This window comes from Jaculus jaculus, chromosome 20 (genome assembly GCF_020740685.1).
Source record: "Jaculus jaculus isolate mJacJac1 chromosome 20, mJacJac1.mat.Y.cur, whole genome shotgun sequence".
Lineage (NCBI taxonomy): Eukaryota > Metazoa > Chordata > Mammalia > Rodentia > Dipodidae > Jaculus > Jaculus jaculus.
In genome coordinates, this window is record NC_059121.1 from 12,536,004 (window position 1) to 12,559,138 (window position 23,135).

The 23,135-nt window shown below is 35.6% G+C and overlaps 1 protein-coding gene across 4 annotated transcripts in view; it reads left to right on the forward strand.

Moving 5' to 3' along the window:
• The window catches only part of Adamts6 (ADAM metallopeptidase with thrombospondin type 1 motif 6), a 278,164-nt gene that overhangs the window by 155,999 nt on the left and 99,030 nt on the right, over positions 1 to 23,135 (forward strand). For all 4 annotated transcript variants that reach the window (XM_045138994.1, XM_045138995.1, XM_045138996.1 and 1 more), the window contains 3 exons: positions 224 to 365; positions 10,896 to 11,003; positions 22,105 to 22,250. In XM_045138994.1, coding sequence (XP_044994929.1) covers positions 224 to 365; positions 10,896 to 11,003; positions 22,105 to 22,250 — 396 coding nt within the window. The remainder of the gene's footprint in view (positions 1 to 223; positions 366 to 10,895; positions 11,004 to 22,104; positions 22,251 to 23,135) is intronic.

Genomic DNA, 23,135 nt, shown 5'->3' on the forward strand with positions numbered 1-23,135 from the left:
TTGTCTGAGGTATTTTCATTGTGCCTTGGGGTTGGAAAAAATGTGGAGCTCTCATTCAGGTTTTAGTAAAGCGATCCTATTTCACCATGTGACTAATTATTGGTAGAAAAATGTGTCATTTTTCATGCATCAAATTATTAAAGCAAAGATCTCAGCACATGACTTCATGATTGTGTGACTGAAATCAGAGTGCCTAATTCCTTTGGTCCTTTATGTTGAACAGTTCAGGCCGTGGCACTTGCCTTGATAACGAGCCTCCCGAGCGTGACTTTCTTTACCCAGCTGTGGCCCCAGGTCAGGTGTATGACGCCGACGAGCAGTGTCGTTTCCAGTACGGAGCAGCATCCCGCCAGTGTAAATACGGGGTAAGAGGTCTTGATCCTTACGTTTAGTCATGCATACGTTTTTATGACAGTATTCAGATGGGGTTATGTTGAACTTGGTTTGCCTCTGGTATCGTTATTAATTTTAATGTGGCTTTTGACACTGTGCTTTCTTTGATATCATTTGTGTAGTGCATATTTCTAAATATTTGAGTAACCCTAAATAATTTCTTGTCGGAGGTTCAGGCAGATTTTAGTAACTTCTACTGAATTTGTTTTTGAAATCTTGAGCTCATGATGCTAATTTTATTTTGTCTTCTAAAATGTTTTGGTTTTAAGAAACCTCTCCACTTCTTTGCTAGTACTCGTACAATTGGGCTGAAGGGCATTTTCATAGCTCTGTGCCTTTACTTTTGACTCATACTGGTTAGAAGTGCATCATTTCAAGTTGCTTTACCTACCGCCCACCTTCCAACTACAACCAAGCGAGGAACAAGGTGACGTTAACTCAGATAGTCAAACAAGGGGAATTGTGGTAGAAAAAATTATGGTCGTGATAATTTACTCTTCATTTCATGCCTTAAAGATCCATACTATTTATGTTAGAAAATGTATAAGAAATTCTTAAATATTCCAGTGTCTAATACAGGAACACAAGGATAGTGAAAGCACAGTTATAAGCATGTTGAATGAAAAAAATAGGATTTTAAAATGTGAAACCATGTCCAACAACATTTAGATTAAAAGCAAATCTAAAGGCTCAGTTCCCATTGTGATACAAATAGTCTTAATTTCCTATAAGATGATAACCACAAAATGGGTTTTACCATAGGTGATGCTGAGTTACATACTCACTGTATGTTTCCAGTCATCCCTCTTGTGGATGGTACAAAGGGAGATGGTTTCTAAACAGTATCTCTTGGGTGACAAGTGTGTTGTTATACTTGGTAGACTTTGGTTCATGATCTATAGGTTTTTAAAGATCTGGATATGTCGAGCCTCATGTGAAACTTTGGTCTTTCCTATTATTTATGAATAGTCCTAATGTCTTTTGTTCTTTGTTTCCCTTAAGCAAAGTCACTGGAGCATTGATCACAGCTTTTTTAAAAATGTTCCTTTCATTTAATAGTTTTAAACATGGGATTAAATGAAATTAGAGATGTTTCTCAATGTCTCTCATTTCCTTTTAATAAGGGAAATAGTTAATCTAGATCTTACTTTTCTATAAACTTCTGTTAAAATTATTATGTTTATGGGATCCATAAATATAATTCTTTTTTTTCTGGGATAAATAGAATATTGACTTGATTTTCCTTGCTTTATCTGTATATCTCACTAATTTCAGACTGATTGGAAATGAGAAAAGTAGTAATTATGAAATTATATTTTCCTTACATTCTGCCTTTAGATTCTTTATGTGCTATGTTCATAAGATTTTTGTAATACATGTAAATGTGATAAAAGACATTGCCATTTATGAATATATAGATTATTTTATTTTGTCATGAGCCCTTTTCACTTTGTCTTGTGGTAAAATCATGGTTTTTCCAGATTTCTTTACTATATAAAATTCCTGTGTCAATTATATATAGTGCTACACATTATCACATAGGTTTCTTGAGTCATAAAAGATAGTTTACAATCACACCTCCATCTTGAACATGTACCTAAAAATTGAGTTTACACAACTGATAGCACCAAGTTCAGACTGAGTTTGATCTGGTAATTCCCTAAGGCTTTAAGCGTTTCCAAATACTACTTTAGGAAATAACAAGGGCTTTGAAGATGGGTCTCAAGTCAGGTGATGCATCATGCTTCAGATGACAGCTCAAGGGAAACGGAAGCCCAGGTAGAGATCACTTAGTGTGGCATGCAGAAATGAGTATCCACAACTGAAGCAAAAGCAGGCAGGGTGGGCTTTTAAAGATGGTGTTGAAGAATCATGAACTGATCCCTGTTTTGAAAACTAGATGCTAAACAGTTTAGAGTGATCTACAGTGCAGCAGGGATCAGCTTTCTGTCTCTTCCACTTTGGTCATGACATGGACCTTGAGAGTTTACCAGTGATCACTTCGATAGTTTTGAACAGTATTGCCTGGATTCTTAGAGAAGAATTTTTATTTACATATATGTTAGTTACATTTGGGAATTTTCATAAAATTTTTGTATTTTATTTTATTTAGCGCAATATTTTATGCTATTATCCTTGGATATTATCTACTTTGCTTTTCAAGCATTCTCAAATCTCATTAGACTAGTAAGGAACAAAGCAGAACACTACAATTCACAGAGCAATAAAGTTGCATAATGCAATCTATAAATGATGTAAAGTGATGTAACAATGATATGTGGTGCCTTTTCTGAGATGTTTCAGATTACATTGATAAAACTTAGTTATTTTATAATGTTTATATGTAGAACATAGGGAAATGAAAAAGATAGAATGTGATTTAACCATTCTAAGGCTTAAAAATATCGAAAGATCTTAGCGGTCAGTTTTGTCCTTGTGAGGTATAGTAATTATGTTAATAAAATACATATTGCAAGTATGTTTTATTTCAATTGATTCTTATTTAGTTTTTATAAGGTAATGTCTGGTTCCTGATTACTAAAAATTTTCTAAAAATTCCTCATCTTGTCCCACTTGCTTGTAGAAGAGAAGTGAAAAGTGATCTTTAGACTTACTCTTACAAGACTGGATTTCTTTTCTTTTTCTCCCTTTTTTGTTGTTGTTTTGTTTTGTTTTTGAGGCAAGATCTCATGTAGCCCAGTCTGGCCTAAGATTTGTAGTTGAGGATTATCTTGAACTCTAGAACAGTTTTCTGACCCTTTGTAAGAGCATGTAGCAACATCCTTGATTCCATATTGTTTCATACTTTAAAGCAATGAGAAGTTTGTAGGATTTACTCCAAAGAAATACATACCTAATTAAATTTATGACTTTGTATACAAACTATTGCTATATACTTTATATTCAGTAATATCTACTAAAATTCATACATGTTCTCACCTAAATAAACTTACACAGTAGGCTAACTCATTATTAACAAATTATTTGGCAAGCCAAAAGCTAAAATATGGGATCATTTAGGTTATTTCACTATCATATTAATTAACAACTATAATATTAATGCTACTGAACTGTTTTCTCCTGAAGTTAGCTCTTTGCAGTCAAGGTATTAAATACTAGAGTGTTTCACTGAGAAATGTAAAATTGTTTTCTTCAATATTTTAAGGAAGTATAAATATTCTACAGTGTGGCTTGATGTGGACTTAGAGAATAAAGGGTATGGAAGTAATTTAGCATCTTAATATTCTCTGGAATCCAAACATACATAACTTATCCACCAAACATATGCCAAAAGATTGCTTTTATTTTTATTGTCCATAAATTCCAACACAAAATCATAGGTTCATACTCATGATTAAAGGTTAGTTTTACCTACATATGTGTATTACAGATTTTTTTAAAATAAACTTTTAATCATCTTTTACTCCCTTACAAATTAGTGATTATTTAACCCAAGTTTCTAAATTGGGTTTGTTGAATCTCTTTCATTTAAATTATCTACTTAATAGGATTAAATTAAGCAGAAGTAATGACACATGCTCCTTTAAGCTTAGATAGCTCCTTAAAAGCTGGAATCAGGCCACAGGATTACCATATCTTCATTGTCTATTTTCCTTAGTGTGATCAGTTGATAAGTGACTTCTCTTTTTTTTAAAAAAACATATTTTTTAATTTAATTATTTGAGAGAGAAAGAGAGAGAGGGAGGGGTAGATAAAGAATGGGCATGCCAGGGCCTCTAGCCACTGCAAACAAACTCCAGAAGCATGTGCCACCTTGTGCATCTGGCTTTACATGGATAGTAGGGACTTGAGCCTGGGTCCTTTGGCTTTGCACACAAGTGCCTTAACTGCTAAACCCTCTCTTCAGCCTGATAAGTGACTTTTCTAATCACTCTTTTTTGACTTCTTCAGGGCTTTACTCTCTCCCTTAATCATTAGGATACTTAATTGCAAGCAGCTGTTAGAGATGTTACTGACAAGATAATAAGGACACACTGAGTGTTACATACTCATAACTGAGGAGACAATATAGTGTAAAGGTTAAGATTTCTCCAAGAAGAAAATATATACATATACCTATCAGAGTCTTTAGGGTTATTTAAAAATCATTTAAAACCATCTATCATAAAATCCTGCCATTTTATCCTTATGCATTGATTAGGTAGATTGTTTCACATTAGTTTCTATAAAATGCAGTTATCTAAATATATTTTTATTTTTTAAATTTGTTAACATTTTACATTACTGTTAATGTTTGCAAATAGTGCTATTCATCTGAAAACTCAAATAAAATGGAAATCTGGGAATTGGTATTAAATGTTTAAATAAGCATGAATTTTTTAAATGTCTCATTTCTGAGAAGACCCTAGAATACTGTGGATTTTGTTAAAATTACCTTTGTGGGAACTGAGCATAAATGGAAATGTCACACTTAGGAGTTACAATAATTTTGATAAAGTTCATCCCTAATGTCTTATGTTGGATGAATATGTTATGAATAGAAGCCTCATAATTTGGAGGTATAATTCTTTAAAATAAATGAATAGGAGAGTATTATGAACATTAAATGAGAGTTTATATTATATTGGAATATAAATAAACCATTGCTAATCCGTCTAAATTAGCCAGTGACAAGTCAGTTCTGATACATTTAATAGAAATGGAGGACTTTGGTTGTGTGGAGAATCTTCTTGATAACAGATGGAGCTGATTCAAATTTGGCTTTAGTTGGATTGAGCCAAGATGGTAAATGTTTGGAGCCAAAATTGTTCTCACCTTCTAAGATTATCATAATGATTGAGATTCAACTATATATATTCTTCCAATTTTGGTTAATAATATACCCTGTTAAAATACTAGTTCCTTCCTTTCCCCACTTATAACCTCCCTGCCAAGAGGTCATGAAGTGAATGCTGGAAAATTTCCACTGACAGGAATTCGGTTTTAGTTAATAATTATTCATCTTTGACCTTTTGAAGACTCTTCTACATATCGAGCTTAAACCTGCTCCCCCTAGCATTTGTCCATTGGGCGACTTCTCTTCTAGGTTGATGTGCATGGTGGACTTTCTAAGTCTAGTAAAAGAGTTCCAATCTTAAAAACGCAATAAATAGAAAGCATAGGTTCAAGACAGAAAGACTAATTAAAATAATACTGATTAATACAACTAAATTCAGTCCATTTAACTACAAACTCATTTCTGTGATATGAGACTTAGAAACAATTGACAAGTAAGGGAATGATGTCAACATAATGCATAAGTTTTATTTTCTCCTTTGTGATTATCTCCTAGTACGGTAGTGATTTCACGATTTAGGGCAAGCTTTTTCACACTTACAGAAAGATGAGGCACCACATAATGACTCTTAGAACAATTTGAGATCACTGCAGAAAGAGAGTTCACCAATGACATAGGAGATGGCTTGTTGTATTCATTTTTAAAACACTGGGCTTTCTACTGCAGGAATGAGGGCAGGCAGAGAAGCAGTGAGAAGACATACCTGATATGTTACATTTAAAAAATATTTTTCTTTCTTTATTTGCAAATGGGGTGGGGGGTAATGGGCTTGCCAGAGCCTCTAGCCACTGCAAACAAACTCCAGATGCATGCACCACCTTGTGCATCCATCTTTACATGGGTACTGGGGACTCAAACCCAGGTCATTAGACTTTGCAGGCAAGTTCCTTAACTGCTGAGCCATCTCTCCAGCCCATATGTTCATTTATTTAATATTTATTTATTTATTTTTGAGATAGGAGAGAGAGAAAGAATGGGCATTCAGGGCCTACAGCCACTGCACACAAACTTTAGATGCATTCACTACCAAGTACATCTGGCTTACGTGGGTACTAGGGAATCAAACCTGGATTGTTAAGCTTTTCAGGCAAGTGCCTTAACTGCTAAGCAATTTCTCAAGCCCTGTCCTCCTCTTCCTCTTCTTCCTTCTTTTTCCTCCTCCTCCTCATTCTGCTTTTTTGAAAAAGATTGATCATAAAGAAGCTAATGTCTGGGTTCAAGGCTCTCTTTATATTATATTTTATTTTTATATTAACAACGTATTTTATATGGGTACATCATATGTTGGTTCCCTCTTACCCCTCATCTCTGCCCCCATTCCACTGGGGACCCTCTTCCATGGGATTTCAGGTATTCCCCATCGAATTGTAGGATATGCTTTGTGGGAGCAGCCGTCAGTTTTTTTTGGGGGGGGTGGGGAATAATGCCCTAGGCACGATGTTTCACCCTGTGGCTCTTACATTCTTTCAGCCCCCTCTTCTGCAAAATTCCCTGAGCCGTGATGGGTGTGTTCTAAATCTACTTCACTGATGAGCTCTTAGGTCACGGCTCTCTTTCTATGAAAGTAGTCTCTACTGAATGCAAGTGTAGTTTGATTGACATCTGAGAAGGAAGCATCATGGACTGCAGGATTTAGGTTACAAAGGATTGACTTGTTCCATTAAAGTTTAATTGTGCAAATGTTTTTGTGGGAAAAAGTAGCTCCCATAAGAAATTGGACTAATAGAAGAAAAAGGAAAACTTTATATCTGCCTGATTCTGAGAAAATACATCCACATGAACACCATTTTAGTGACAGCCTTGGAATGTGTCATGGGAACAAATATATTTGGCTATATTTGGACATCTCAGGAGACACCGGATTCTGAAGGATAAAATATGATCACTGAAGATAAACTTCAATACAAAGTAATAATTAATATGAAGGAACCATTTTCCATGAAGTTGGTAGTGTCCTAAGAAAAAAAACATAAAAATTATGGAGAGGGGTAAGAGACATGGGGTTAAGAGCAGATTCCATGTCAGTTGAATAGACATTTGGGTTGGAGGGGAATCAGAGGAAGAAAACAGAAAAAAATTAGAAAAGAGGCATGTTAAAGGAATCAAAATCTATAAAGAAAGGTACAAATTCTCAGAGCATTTGTCCCAAGTAGACAAAAAAAAAAAAAATGGGCAAAATTACTGGACATGGTGGCTTCCAGCACATGGGAGGCTAAGGTAGGAGAACTGCCATGAGTTCAAAACCAGCCTAGGTTACAGAGTGTGTTCCAGGTTATTCTGGGCTACAGTGAGACATTGACTCAAAGAAACAAAACAAAAAAGAAAACAAATCAGAGAGATATAGTAGTGAAATGGCATTTAAATAAACCCTCAAACTCGTGAAAGCAACTTAAATCACTGCAGCAGTTCCCTTCCCACTGTCAGGATAAAGCACCCGATCAAAGGAGCCAATGGGAGGAAAGGTCTCTATTTTGGCTTATAGTCTTGAGGGGGGTCTTCAGTATGGCAGGGGAAAATGCAGTATTGGCAGAGGCTGGGCATCACTTCCGCTACAGCAGGTGGGAAACAACAGCAGGAGAGTGAGTCCAGTTCTGGCAAGAAGGAGCTGGGCTATTACTACCCCTAAGCCTGTCCTCAGAGACCTTCCTCTTCCAGCAAGCCTCCACCTCCAAAACTGCCACCAGCTGGGGACCAAGCATTCAAAACATGAGTTTATGGGGACATTTGCTTTAAACCACCACATTGTTTAAAGAAAAAAATAGACGGATTTACAAGTGATCTTATTATCTTCAATTGCTAAAATACATTAATTGTCAGCTTAGAATTGTATGTTTAATTAAACATTATACAACATAAGGATAAAATAAATGTATTTTCAAATAAACCAGAGAAAAGAATTCCTTGTAAAGTTCATTACTAAAGGATCTATGGCAACAAATAAGAAATTGGATTCAGATATCTACTGGGATAAAAGGAACAATTACCACTTAAGGCATTGATCAATATAGCTACATCTAAATAAACACTGATTAACAAGTTATGGGTAGTCAGTGCTTTACAAACTTTTAGTGTTTTGTGGGCAAGAACATATCTCTCCAAAAATTGGCAGAATAAGATAGGGGAATCAGGTTTTAATTTTACCAAAAAGGAACTATTTTGTAAAGGCTGAATTAAACACACAGATTTTACTCTTGATTCTTACATCTCTTGTTAACATCGAGAGAGAGAGAGAGAGAACAGGGGCTAGAGATGTAGCCCAGTTGGAAGAGTGCTTGTCTAACATGTAAGAAGACCTGGGTTTCGTCCCTAGCACTTGTTTAACCAAGATGACTTGTTTAACCAAGGTGATGTACACCTGTAATTCTAGCGCTAAGATGGTAGAGAAAGAAGGATCATAAATTCGAAGTCATCCTCCTCCTTAGCTACATAGTGAGGTCAAGGCCAGCCTTAGATACTTCAGGTTGCCTCAGAAAAATAGGAAAAATTAAAATAATGATAATAAATTAAAATTTAAAAAGGTTTCATAGCTGGGTGTGATGGCGCACGCCTTTAATCCCAGCACTCGGGAGGTAGAGGTAGGAGGATCACTGTGACTTCGAGGCTACCCTGAGACTCCATAGTGAATTCCAGGTCAGCCTGGGCTAGAGTGAGACCCTACCTCAAAAAACACACACACACACACACAAAAAAAAAAACACCAAAAAAAAAAAAAAGGTTTCATGCAGCAGTCTGAACCTATTGATATAATTCTTGTTTTGTTTTTCAGAGAAATTAAAAACCAATCCATATGACTATACCCTACCTTATTTTCCCTGGTTTCCATGAATTCTAAATGATAATGTTATTTATTCATAATGCATTATGTCTGGTGCATAAATTCTCAGTAAATATTTTTAAATGAATATGAATTATTGCTATCACCTTACATTGCCAAGCAATCTTCCTTCTTGATTAAAAGTTTACTCCAATGCAATTAAATATTCAGTTTTGAATTTTCACTCTCATGCATTCTCATATAACAGAAAGGTCCCTTAATATAGCTGTTGATAGCTTCTCTCTTTTCTTAAACTCAAGGGATAGGCTAGCACCAAACTTTCCCTAGAGAGTCTTCCCAAAATGAAATTTAAGATTACAGAGAGAACCCCAGCACAGAGACAATGATTTATTAGCTCATAGAGGTCATGAAGCTTAATTTTAATAAACTTTAACTTCTCCTGTCAGGAATCATGAACACATGAAAGAAAATTGTGTTGTGCTGGAGCTAAGTTGGGAAAAAAATCACCATTTCTTCTCAATAGCTATACATCATCACCTTATATATTTAATTTACTAAAAAATCTGCTTCCTATAATGATTGTTAAGGAAATTTCTTAAGAGGCAAATGCTCAGCATGTACTTAACATTATTAGGCTTGTAACCCCCATCTAGGTGCTTGTCCAACAATTATTTTTCTTGTTCCAGATGAAACTGATCTATCTACATGTATCTATGTTTTAGAATTCAGCCCTCTAGAGAAAAAGATATTTTTCTGAAAATGTGAAATTATTCTTAAGTAATTTTAGGATGTATACATCTTACTTGGTATGAAATAAGTTTTCTTGAATTTTATCTTTCAAGAGAGGATCTTTTTTTTTTAACTTGGGAAATCTTCCTAAATTGGATATCAAAACTCTTTTTTTTACTCAAGTAGAAACTCCAATTGTAAATTCTTATAACAGCCCATGTGTTTCCCAACCTAGGCTCACATGCTTCGTGTGGTGTTCTGTGAGAAGTTAATTCCCTAGCAAAATTCCAATCTACAGGAAGCCATTAAACTAACAAACTCCTGCTAGAAGAGGAAACCTATCTTTCAGAATGTTTTGTTCAGTGAACATTAAGAAGGATGTATTGTCAGACTTGAAATTAAGACTTTTAGAAAAGTATCTTAAGCACTTACTGCTTTAGGTAGAGATTTTTCAAAGGCACTTTTGGAAAATAGTTTCTGTAACCTACCAAAATTGAATGTTCTCCTGATAGATGCTATGAGTATTGTGCTTTTTGAAACTAGAAGTCTCATTCCATATTTCTGTATAAAGCAAACTTTAGACTTTTTAAACTTTTGTCTAAAGTAAGATTTAGGCCTACCTAATAGGATATGAGGAGTTTTATCCAGAGATACTGTTCTATTAATGTGTCTCTATTTTCTGAACCCATTCCTTGAATTTGGGTAGGCTTCTTATACATGAGATAGTATTTTAAATCCCTTAAATATTATTCCTGTTGCATTTTATATTTTACCTAAGGGCTGGGGAGATGGCTCAGGGAATAAAGCACTTGCCACACTGTGAGTTGCTGGCAACAATTTATTACTAGTTGTTAAGTTTGTGCTACTATATATTCTGGAACATAAAACAGCATGTATTTCCTTTCTACATATTACTTTTTTCTCTGTTCTGTATATTAATGGAATTCTGTACACTTAAAAAGATATTATAATAGTTATTAAAGTGAAGACATGCTATAGCCAATAAAATAAGAATTAGAAAAACAAATGTTTAAATGATTCTACAAAATAAGTAAGATATAAGAACTTCTACCCAAATCCTTCATTCTTATGCTTCAGTACCAATAAGTAATGCTGAGTGATTCTGAGTATATTTTGTGTAAGAATTTGACACAATTTTATCTCTAGTGCTGATCAACTTGCTTTTACCTTCTTTCCCAGGAAGTGTGTAGAGAGCTCTGGTGCCTCAGCAAAAGCAACCGCTGTGTCACCAACAGTATTCCAGCAGCTGAGGGGACATTATGCCAGACAGGAAATATTGAGAAAGGGGTAAGCTCAAGTGTTTTACTGGCTGACTGACATGTAGACTAAACTGGTACATTTCTGATACTAAGGTTAAAGCATTAGAAATCCTGACCAATTTAAAATGTTCTAACCCAGTGGCTAACTAGCATGTCTTTATATCTGGAAATATACATTATTTGTGAAATTTCAGGGAGTAGCTATTTCATGTGTGACAGTACCATATTTCTGTTGATATATGTATATTATATTTGTATGAAGAAAACCTCAGTAACCATTTGATAGTCACATAGTTTAGTATATCTAGTCATATAATATGGCTTAGTGTTTTATGGTAAATAATCCCTAGGAAGAATTATGTGACCCAAAAGTATACTTTATGGTCTAACTAATGTCATTTTAAAATTATAGAATAAGAGAATAATAGTTAAAGAAAATCAAACAATTTATTCAACATGGAACTGAGAGCTAGATAATTTTAGTTTTCATCGGTCTAATTTAAACATAATCTATTAGAATTGCTCATACAAGGATAGGGATGAAACTAAGCGAGAGAGCATTTCCTTAACATGTCCAAGGACCTTGGCTAAATCCTGAGCACCAGGCTACAGGTGAAGTACAGAGAGAAATTTTTCAAATAGATAAGAATAGTTTTATGCTACTCCTAAACTCTAAAATTTGTTATATAGTCAATGCTAGAATTTGTTCTGTGAACTGAATTTACATAACTTCTACCTGTCATCTCTTCTCAGTTCTGGCTTATTCCATGTTACCAATTTCAACAAGGATTACACTGTGTTTCAGCCTGCAATGGGATGTTTAAATAAAGAGGATGAGAGCTTCTGGGCAGCTGTCACAGTTTATTAATTCTTGCTGATGGCTTCATTCAGAACTCATGACCTAGTGCCATGCTGATGGCTTTTCCATGCTGGATTTAGAGCTGTTGGTAAATTTTGCTAAATAGAAAAATTGATAGGGTCATTTTAAAAAAAGGATTAGGATTTTTTTTTTCAGATTTTTAAGTAGCCAGTAAAAACAAGAGACCTTCACACACTATGAAAAAAATCTCTTTGTTTCACTGAAGTAATAGAAAATATTGAAACAACAGTCTAGGTTTATTTTGGAACAACCATTTCTTGTCAATGACAAGTAGCAATTTACATCAATCCAGAAAGAAATATGTGATTGAATGAGCAAAGTCACAATGAGAATATGTTTCTTTATTATGCTGTTCATTGTAACTGATTATTGTTATTCTGCTCATTTCTAATTTCTCAGTCACTGTTTCTATTTTCCTAGAATAGTACTATCCTAGGCCTAATGGCTTTTTTATTCAACTTTTTTTCAAGCAAAAGCAGAAACAATTCTTTTAAATGGTTTTGGGTCTGGGGATTTTGTGGTATTAGAATGCATGTCTAAGCATGCACAAAGCTTTGCACTTAATCCCCAGCACTACAAGAACTTGTGTGTGTGTGTGTGTGTGTGTGTGTGTGTGTGTGTGTGTTGGGGGGGTGTCATCTTAGAGCCTGCCTGGAAGCATTTTATAAGTTATGTCATCATTCTAAATAATTATACTATGAGTGATGGCTATTTGAGAACACATGGCTCAACCTTACCAATCCTTTATAATGCAAACATATGTTTAATGTCTTTTCATTTGTGCTTAGTAGAAGGGCCTCAAATGTTACATTTTACAAATATATGCATATTTGTGATACAAATTCCATGTCTTTTGGAAATAATGTTGTTGAGGGATATTCAGCAAACATTCAATATAAAGCTGAATTTAAATTTAGATAAACAAGTACAGGGGAAGTATAATTATTCCCAAGCATAACTAAAAATGAACACAGATAACATAAAGTAAATAAAGTATGACAAGAATATATTTGATTTCTAAAAATTTATATTCTTTTAAAAATATTCTATTTTATTTATTTATTTGAGGAAGAAAAAAATAGGCAGCGAGAGAGAGAGAGAGAGAGCATGAGCGTGCCAGGAGCCATTACAAAGGACCTCCAGATGCATGCAACACTTAGTGCACCTGGCTTATGTGGGTACTGGGGAATCAAACCTGTGTCCCTTAGCTTTGCAGGCAAGAGCCTTAACTGCTAAGCAATCTCTCCAGCCGAAGACTTACATTCTTAATCTAGGTTAATGTTGGTCACCTTTTGATCTATAAACCCAATCTTCAAATAAAGCCTACAAATTTTAATATGTACATTTGTAAAAAGAGAAATTCAATGGCTTAAGAACCCTTGCTTGCCCCCACCCTATAGTTGGACAAGTGACATCTCATGACAAATCCCCAAAGAACAACTTGAACTCTATGAAAAATCACTTAAGAATCTTACAGGTGCACTAATGTTTGTGTGTCATGATGTCATTTTTTCCTTATAATACAAGAGTGTACTATTGGGGTCAATATTTTGGGTATTGCCATCTAAAATTAATCTATAAAATGAATCTCATTTATTCCCCTAGAAACATCAGGAATAGAACTAATAAGCCTGAAAGTGAATGAGCCTCTGCAAAAACAAATACAGATTTCTAGCAAGAAAATAATAGAAGAAAATAAGTTAGAATATCCTCAAAGCAAGTGTTAAAACTTTAAATTTGTTCACTGTAGTGTCACCTACCAGTAATCTCAGCTATTTTGGAGGCTAGAGCAGGACACTTGTAGGTTATAGGTTAGCCTGGGTGATTGAGTGATACTCTATCTCTATAGATAAGTAAATAAACAAACAAAGGTCATAATGTGGCAGAACACCTGCCTAATGTATATGAGGCCCTGGTTCAATCCCCAGTCCAACTTTAAATTTATGAAGATAGTTTCATAGAATGACCTCAACTTGCATTTGGAAGAATAGCAAAAATGAAGAATATGACAAATGACCTGAACACTTCTTAATATTTATTGACTATATTTACTATTCATCTCTTTCATACACTTTCACCTTAAAAGAGAATCCCATTACTGCCAAATACAGATTTTTACCCTTAGAGCTCTGTCTATTTGGAAAAATGAGAGCTCAGAATGTTATGCAAGTGGCAGATTTACAATGGAAATCCTTCTGCATATTGGCATGTATTTTGTCTCAGCAGTGAGAAAATAACTGGTACACCTTCTGATGACAAATTGTGTATAGGACGAAGCAGGTTTCCATTGTCACAGAAATAGAATAGCTATTAAGCATGAGATAGGTGGAAGCAGTATGTTTTATTCAACTAAATAGATTTTTCATTATCAACCTGTCAGTTTCTTAGGTGAAGAATAAGAAGTCAATGTGAGTAGAACATTGACCTAATAATACATGATTTTATGAAAATTGGTACACTCTTTAAAAGGAAAGAAACTCAATTTCTAAATATCTCGTTCTCATACTGTGAGGATAGAATTTAGTGGGCTTTTTGTAGGCTTGTTCAACTACCATCACTACACTGCATATTTATTTGCCATTATTATTTGATGATGATAGATGGGCAGAAAATTCCGTGTCAGACTGTCCTAACTGGCAGCAATGTTAAGTAAGAGTTATAAGAATGAGTTTGTGTCTCAGATACTCAGAGTAGAATATCAACAAATCCTGATCTTAATTTTGAGTTTAAAAATTACTATCATCAGAAGAAACATATACCTATCTCTCCAGCAGAATAAAACCAAAGTGGCTGATGGTTTTCTGAATAAATTTTTTTCAAAGGGAGGGGCTAGAAGCATTATGTGAGTGATAGGGTAGACCTATCCAGAGGATTGGATCCATGATGATCTCGTCAAATTCTGGCTGCAAAAGATGTGGGATCCCTGCCCGGGGGCACAGTTCCACAAATGTTCCATGTAAGTATGGAACTTCCATGCACATTCAGCCGATGGAGTAAGAAATATGGCCAAAAAATTAAAAACTGATCTTTGCATAAGTCCTGGGGGGTCTGACATTGCTATTAGAGCCATTGGATGTTTGCCTGAATAAGCCATTCAAGGATTGAATAAGAACCATATGGTCTGAATGGATGTGCTCAGGGACAGTAGCATGAACCAAAGGATGAAATTTGAGCCCAGACAGTGCACTGGTACTGTGTGTGCATGGGTCAGCATCCTACAAATCAATCAATAGAACTCTCAGCTAGAGAAGTTTATGTGTATACAGAATCAGCAATAACACTTTGGATAGGAATCAGAAGGATAGTACACTTGATGAAATAGTAAATAAGGATTTAGATTATAAAAACTTCACTAGTGGTGTTGGCATTGTTATGGGACAGGATATTAAGGATAATCAAAACCCAATCCTTGTAATCCCTGCTGGAGACCATAAAGAAGGTTTCAAATCATCAGTTTATTGCCAAAATATTGATTTAATGATTCTACAAGACCCTATTAGAGACATAAACCAGCATTTAGGCTTACACATAAGTGACATTGATTCCTAATATCTTCGCATGGAAAGATAGGGCTGTATTAGGACAGGATTATTGTATGCCCTTCCAAGCATTGGATATACAGCAGGGCATTTGCAACACTGAATCTTAGTTCACTAAGGGTAGAATATAATGTGTTTTGACTGGACTTCAAACTATAAACAAAGGAAGTTATAAAAAGATCTAGTTCTTATAATTGCTCTAGCAATTTATATAGTATGGATAACAGGTTCTGGTTAAAATTTAGGCTGAAATGTAGCCTTAGCATTCTCATACCTACACAGTGGAAAGATAAAATTCTTAATCATGTTGTGCTCCATCCAACCCTTAGCTCTTCTGACTTGGAGACTGTTCTCTATTAAATGACCAATATCACTTCCTTTAAAGTCTTGGGTTTTCTCTCATTGTGGATACTTTCTGGACTCTGTTCTGATTGATTGATATACCATAATCACATCCCAAAATGGTTTCAGTTAACTCCACAATGCACGACCCATATGCCTCAACAAGGAGGGGCCATGGGGAGGGGGTAGGTCACAGATGAGCCTAATAATAGTACCAAACTGACTGTATTTGCTGAATACAAAACTAATTAATAAAAAAAAACACAAAAAATAAATAAAAAATATTAAAAATATTTTAAGCACTGGGGGCTAGGGTGATAGCTCAGTGGTTGTTGGCAAAGCCTGCCAGCCTGGGTTCAATTTTCCAGTAGCCATGTAATGCCAAATGCACAAAGTGACACTTGTATCTAGAGTTTATTTGCAGTAGCAAGAGTACCTGGCTCACCCATACAGTCTCTCTCTCTCTCAAATAAAAAAATTATTTTTTTTTAAATTGCTAGCTGTGGTGCTCACATCTATAATTTCACCACGTGGGAGTCTGAGATTGGATTGCCATGTGTTTCAAGCTAGCTTGAGCTACAGAACGAGTTCCAGGTCAGCCTGGGTTACTTAGTAAAAATAATCATATATAGGGCTGGAGAGATGGCTAAGTGGTTAAGGCACTTTCCTGCAAAGCCTAATGATCCAGGTTCAATTCCCCAGGACCCACACAAAGCCAGATACACAGGTGACAGAAGCATCTGGAGTTCCTTTGCATCAGCTAGAGGCCCTGGCACACCCATTCTCTCTTTCTATTTATCCCTCTTTTCTCTATCTCAAATAAATAAATAAATGTCATATATATTTTAAAAACTTTGAGTAGATATTGTGTATACTCATCTTGAAATTTTCTTTTGTGGTATTCTGACATTATCAAAATTAGATTGCTTGATTTGATTTACAGTTTAGTTTTCTTAAAGACAATCTCTTGAAGTAGATAATGAAATTTATTAATCCAATAGCAAGTGTTCTTATTTAGTCATGAATATTGGCTTTTGTGTGTATGGTGGTGTGTGCACATCCATATGTGCAAGTCTTTTTGTGTGTGTGTGCTCATGGAGGCTGGAGGTCAACATTCACCTTTCCCAATCACTCTCCACCTTATTTTTGTGAGACAGGATATCTCACTGAATTTGGAGCTCACTGATCCAGATAGACTATCTAGCCAGCTGGGATTACAGGGACAAGCCATAGTGCTTGGCTTTTACATAACTGCTGGGGATCCAAACTGAGGCACTCAGCTTATGCAGCCAGCACTTGAGTAGCGCTATGAAAAGGGATATTTTTTTTTGTTAGAGAAAGAGAAAGTATTGGCGCACCAGGGCCTCAGCCATTGAAATTGAACTCCGTATGCTTGCGCCACCTAGTGGGCATGTGTAACCTTGCACTTGCCTCACATTTGTACATCAGGCTTACCTGGGATCTGGAGAGTCAAACATGGGCCCTTAGGCTTTGCAGGCAAGTGCCTTAAACTGCTAAGCCATCTCTCTAGCCCCCCCCCTTTTTTTTTAAAAAAAAGAGAAACTTAAAGCTTCAGTCAAATATGTTATCTTTCTAGGTAATACAAAAGCATATTTATTTAATTTAGAAGGAGTGGGAAATCAAGCATGTGAGTTTTCTCTGGAATTGTAGTTTGGTTTCTCTCACCATTGTAAATCTTGTTAGATGCACCAGAGTTAGTAGAAGGCCAAATTCAGTCAATTCATCTAGATAATTTAGACTGAAGTAACAAGACTATTAGTGAGAAAATTCCCTCAAATTACAAGATTGGGTAAAACCCTTGAAAAGGAATGGTTAAAAACCGAGTTACAGCTGTATTTTTAAATTTCAGCTAAGAGTGATATGATATTCTGTGCCTCTGGAAAAAGAGCTTTTATAGTTCTGACAATTTCATGTAAAAGAAAGAATAAAAATAGATAATAGGACACTCAAAAGTCTCACCTTTACATATGTTTTGATTTGTATACTTTGGTATAATTTAATTATTCTACTCATGATTTTCACAAATTAAACCTCCAAATATATTGGTTAGTTCAAACATCATTAAATCTATGTAAAGTCTCATATGAGTTTCTTAAACCCATTTATTAAGTTAAATAACTTTCTTCTCTTATCATCACATCCTACATTAATATATTTACTAACAATATAGTGAAGCAGCAAGGATTCCAAAATAAGTACAAACAAGGGGAAAAAAAAAAACCAAACAGAATAGTTCTGCCAGAGATTGAAACTAAATAAGTTGTTTGATAGATTTTTAACTTCTTTAAAAATATGTCTGCACTGTACTGATTTGTAAAGTAGTCCTAATCAAAACCATATTGGAGTCGAGTACTAAAATTAGTTTCTATTTCATAGTTAGGGAAACAAAGGAAAAGATATCAAATGACTGGCTTTAGAGCCTAAAATATTGCTAGAATGAGAACTGAGAGTTGTAATATAAAGTTTCCTACACAGAGTGAAATTGGTAACTTTTAAACTAGTTAACTAAGTTATGGACTAGTTATCAGATTGGGAATGCCTTGTCAACTGCCTGATAGCTGATAATTTTACTATTATTCTGAATGACATCCGTTAATCTTTTTTCTTTTTTTGAGCAAGCCCAACCGACTGGCTTTTTTTTTTTTTTTTTAATGTGAGAAAGTGAGAGTGTAAGAGAGAGAAACAGACAGGTGCACCAGGGCCTCCACCTACTGCAGCTGAACTGCAGACACACATCCCCTTGTGTGCACGTGCAACCTTGAGCACTTGTGTCACTGTGCATCTGGCTTACGTGGGACCTGGAGGATCAAACATGAGTCCTTAGGCTTCAAAGGCAAGCACCTTAACCACTAAGCCATCTCTTGAGCCCCACTAATCTTTTTACTAACTTTTAAATAAAATTGCTTATTATATTATAACTCCATGGATTATATATAAAGAAAACATGAATTTAACCATTAAAACTTCTAGCCATTTGTTTGTGAAATATAATGAGTGTGTACTAATTATAAGAAAGTCAAGCATGATAGACATGCTATTAATTCTAGTACTTGGAAGGTGTAGGCAAGAGGATCAGGAGTTCAAGACCAGACTCATCTACATAACAAGTTCAGTGCCAGCCTGGGATATGTGAAACTCTGTCTCCAAAGACTAAAAAATTAAAATTAAAATTAAAAATTAAAAAAAAGTCAATGATAAGAACTGAAGACCAGAAGAGGGTACTATTTGTGGGGAGGAAGGGAACCCACAAGATAGGGAGAAGGAGACAAGGGAGGGTGGGCAGGGGTAATTAAGAACAAAATATATTAATACACATCAAAATGCTTCAGTGAAATTTAATTCTTTGTATTTTTTTTTAAAACCTTGTGTGTGTGCTGTGTAGGCTGAGCGTCTGTTCTCCCACTCAGCTCAAAAGTACGGTTTAAAAGAAAAACAGGAGAATTTATATAACTTTCTTTCTCACTGTCCCACTTTCTGTGAGTACATATAGCAATGTGATTAAATCTGGAATTTACATATTTCATTATTCTTGTGCCCCATGGGATTCCCTTTATCACTTGAAAATGAAAAAAGTAAAACGTTTCTATAAAAATAGGTATGCTCAAGCAGGTCTGAAATGACAAGGAAACAATATGAATTTCTTAACTCTCTAACCAAAACATGACACAGAATTTTATAATTTATCTTGTAATTAAATAAACTGTTGTTGCATGCCTACTTGATGCCAGCCACTATACTAGGAACTAATCATTTCTGATAAAATACCTTCTAATGGGAGTGTTTTTACCTGCTCTGCCATGTTGTTATGACATACTTAATTTGTGGCTAATTATTTTGAAGAACTGCATTTTTTTTTTCTTTTAGTTAATTAAACTTTGGTCGAATGTAAATCTCCAGACTATTAACATTCTAAGGAGGGGAAACAAATAAGCAAAAAAGTTATTTGGGTCAGGAGAGATGACTTAGCAGTTAAGTACTTGTCTATAAAGCCTAAGCACCCCAGTTCGAGGCTCGATTCCCCAGGATCCACGTAAGCCAGATGCATAAGGTGGTGCATGCGTCTGGAGTTCATTTGCCTGGAGGCCCTGGGGTGCCCATCCCCCCCTTTCTCTCTCTCTCTCTCTCTCTCTCTCTCTCTCTCTCTCTCTCTCTGCCTCTTTCTCTGTTTGCCGCCTGAAAAAAATAAAATAAAATAAATCTTTAAAACAAAGTTATTTGAAAGATAGTTCAACATAGTGGTAAATGGTTAAAAAAAAAAACCTGAAAAAGAGGAAATAATTAATATTCCCTATTGGAAAATGTGGGTTGGGGCCGGAAGGTTTGGTAAGATGTTACTTCAAACCATAGGTAATCCAGAAAAAACTTCTCTGTTTGAAATGGCACTTTGCAACTTAACCTAAGAACAGGTGATGAGAAGACGGCAATATAAAGATTTGGAAGTTTGGTGTGATCTCAGCATTTGGGAGGCTGAGGCAGGAGGGTCACAGCTTCATGTCAGCTTGGGCTGTGTGGTAAGAACTTGTCTTAGCACCCTCCTCCACCACCAATAAAAGCAAAAAGGATTGCATTGTAGCTCAGTAATGAGAACCTAGCATATGGTGAGAACTATATGGTGAGAAGCTGTCTCAGCACCCTCCACCACCACCAATAAAAGTAAAAAGGATGGAGTGTAGCTCAGTGATGAGAACCTAGCATATGGTGAGAACTTGTCTCAGCACCCTCGTCCACCTCCAGTAAAAGTAAAAAGGATGGAGTGTAGCTCAGTGATGAGAACCTAGCATGTGTGAGTTTCTCTCTTGATCTGCCACAGTGCAGGGTGGATAAGTAAGAGACTTGCTAATAGGCCTAGCAAATTGGTCAAGAAGGGAACAAGCTTTGTGTATTAAGAAAAAGGATAACATATCTTCCTTATTAAATGCTAGGGGAAAAATGAGGCAGAAAAAGGACTCACGGAATACCGTTAATCAGTTAAGGGAAACAGGAAACCACTGAGATCTTTTAAGGAAAAAAAAGTGACATAATGTGAAAATATGTCTCCAAAAGATATCTTTGAATGCCAGTTCTTGGTCTAGGGACAGTGATGAAGGTAAAAAGTGAAAGAATTCCAGACATATCTTGAAAATAAAAACCAACAAATTTGAAGATAGAATTAGTATAATGAACAGATTAATTTCTAAGTGTCACACATCATAGTCGCTTTATGTTTTAATATTATCTAACATTGTTGATACTTCTTTGATTCAATAACTATGTTCACTATTGGTATACATATAAACAAATGACTTTTATGACATCTATTTGGGTATAGTTAAATTTTGATAATTCAGAAAAATGCATCCAACAAAAGCCTACAAATGCTTGGATTTAAAAAAAAAAAAAAGACTTTTAGCTGGGTGTGGTGGCACATGCCTTTAATCCCAGCACTTGGGAGGCAGAGAAAGGAGGATCACCATGAGACTGAGCCGCCCTAAGACTAGATAGTGAATTCCAGGTCAGCCTGGGCTACAGTGAGACCCTACCTTGAAAAATCAAAAAAAAAAAAAAAAAAGACTTTTATTTTGCCATACACTGCAAATAAGATTTATCATGCTAGAGTTATGAGCTGGTTATGTGATGTCTGTATCCTGATAAATTATTTCTGGCATTCTCATTATATGCAGTATGTGTGGTTTACTGCACAGAATAAAGCTAAGCAGAATTCTAGTACACATGTTCTTGCAGGGGCCTTACACATGGCTAGTCAGTATATAAGGGTTTTTTTGTACCCAGTCCCTAGTGTCTTGGCATTACTTTTATTATGTCTGCAGTGCTCGTGTAGATGAAATACCACAAAACATTCTTTTACTATTGTAGCCTCAACCGGGTTTTTTTTTTTTTTTTTTTTTTTTTTTTTTAAGAAAGAGCAATTGCCATCATAAAAATTCCTTACTGGGGAACTTTCCATATTGCGTTATCATACCAGGATTCTAATAATAGTGGAATATAAGGATTTTTTTAATAAATCACTAAAATATCTAAAAATGATTTTGAGGTTTGTAGCTAACTCTAATGAGAAACACTGAATGTCTGGAGAAGGCGAAACAAAAAACAATAACAACAACAACAGCAGACAAAGTGAGGTATTTTTTAAGACTCCTAGTACATGTTGGACATTTGCAGATCATGACCTGGCTAAAGATAGTTTGCAGATCACATGCACCTTCATCATTGCCTAAACACAGTCTAAAAATTATCTATTTTTGAGAATGTTATTGCTTAAACTTAGTCATTACCTGACCCTTATGTATCTGTGCTGATAGTTCTATCTACCCAAAAGCTAATTTTATGTTTTCTGTGAAATCTTGCAGTGGTGCTATCAGGGAGATTGTGTTCCTTTTGGCACTTGGCCCCAGAGCATAGATGGGGGCTGGGGTCCCTGGTCACTATGGGGCGAGTGCAGCCGGACCTGCGGGGGAGGCGTCTCCTCATCCCTAAGACACTGTGACAGTCCAGCGTAAGTAGCTAAAGTAAGCCAGAGCCAACAAAAAGACACAGTTGGAAATGATTCAAAGCTGTGGTTTCACATGTTATCTGTAAAAAAATGTTTCTCTAGTGAGCCAAATGCTTGTCTTCAGAATAAGCAATAGGCCCAGAACAGTTGAAGAGCTTCGTTAGACAGACTTTCTTTCTTCCCCCTACATTGTGTATTAAAATAAAAAAATTTAAAAATAGAAAAGCATTGTCTATATGTCCTAGATAGACCAGACTTGTAATCTAATAATAATCAGATAGATTTCCTCCTCTGAAAACTACTTAATTATGGATGAGTCCAGATCTGTTTTTTTGCTACATTACCATTATTCCCAGAAAAACTAAGGTCTTTTCACATGTCACATAAAATTATTACTGCTACATTAGTATTAAAAGGACCAATGAGAGCACTTCAAGGGTTGAAATGCCTTGATTCACATCACAAATCACAATGAAAGAATACTGCCCATGTGTTAAAATAGTTTCCATTCACACGCCTCATTAATCATCTTCCGGAGCTGCCACCACTTTTCTGCCCTGGACTGTTTTTCATGCAGGTCAGAGTACACCTCTGTTGCACTTCTCTTTTTTGCAGCCAGAGTCCCTGGGGTAAGGCCAGCTCCATTTGTGCTATTTGCGAGCTCCGTCGCAGCTCCCTCACACTGGTTCTGAGCACAGGTGGACTGTTCCTTCAGTTGTGCCTTTCCTGTTCTGGACACTCAGCGCTTCAGAGCTGTTGCATGCCAAGTATCCATTTTTGTCTAGACCTGAAGATGAGGACCATCTTTCTGGACTATGTTATGGTTTAACACTTCTACTTTTCCCACTCTAGGATAAAAGATCATCTATATTCATGCTGTATTCTCAT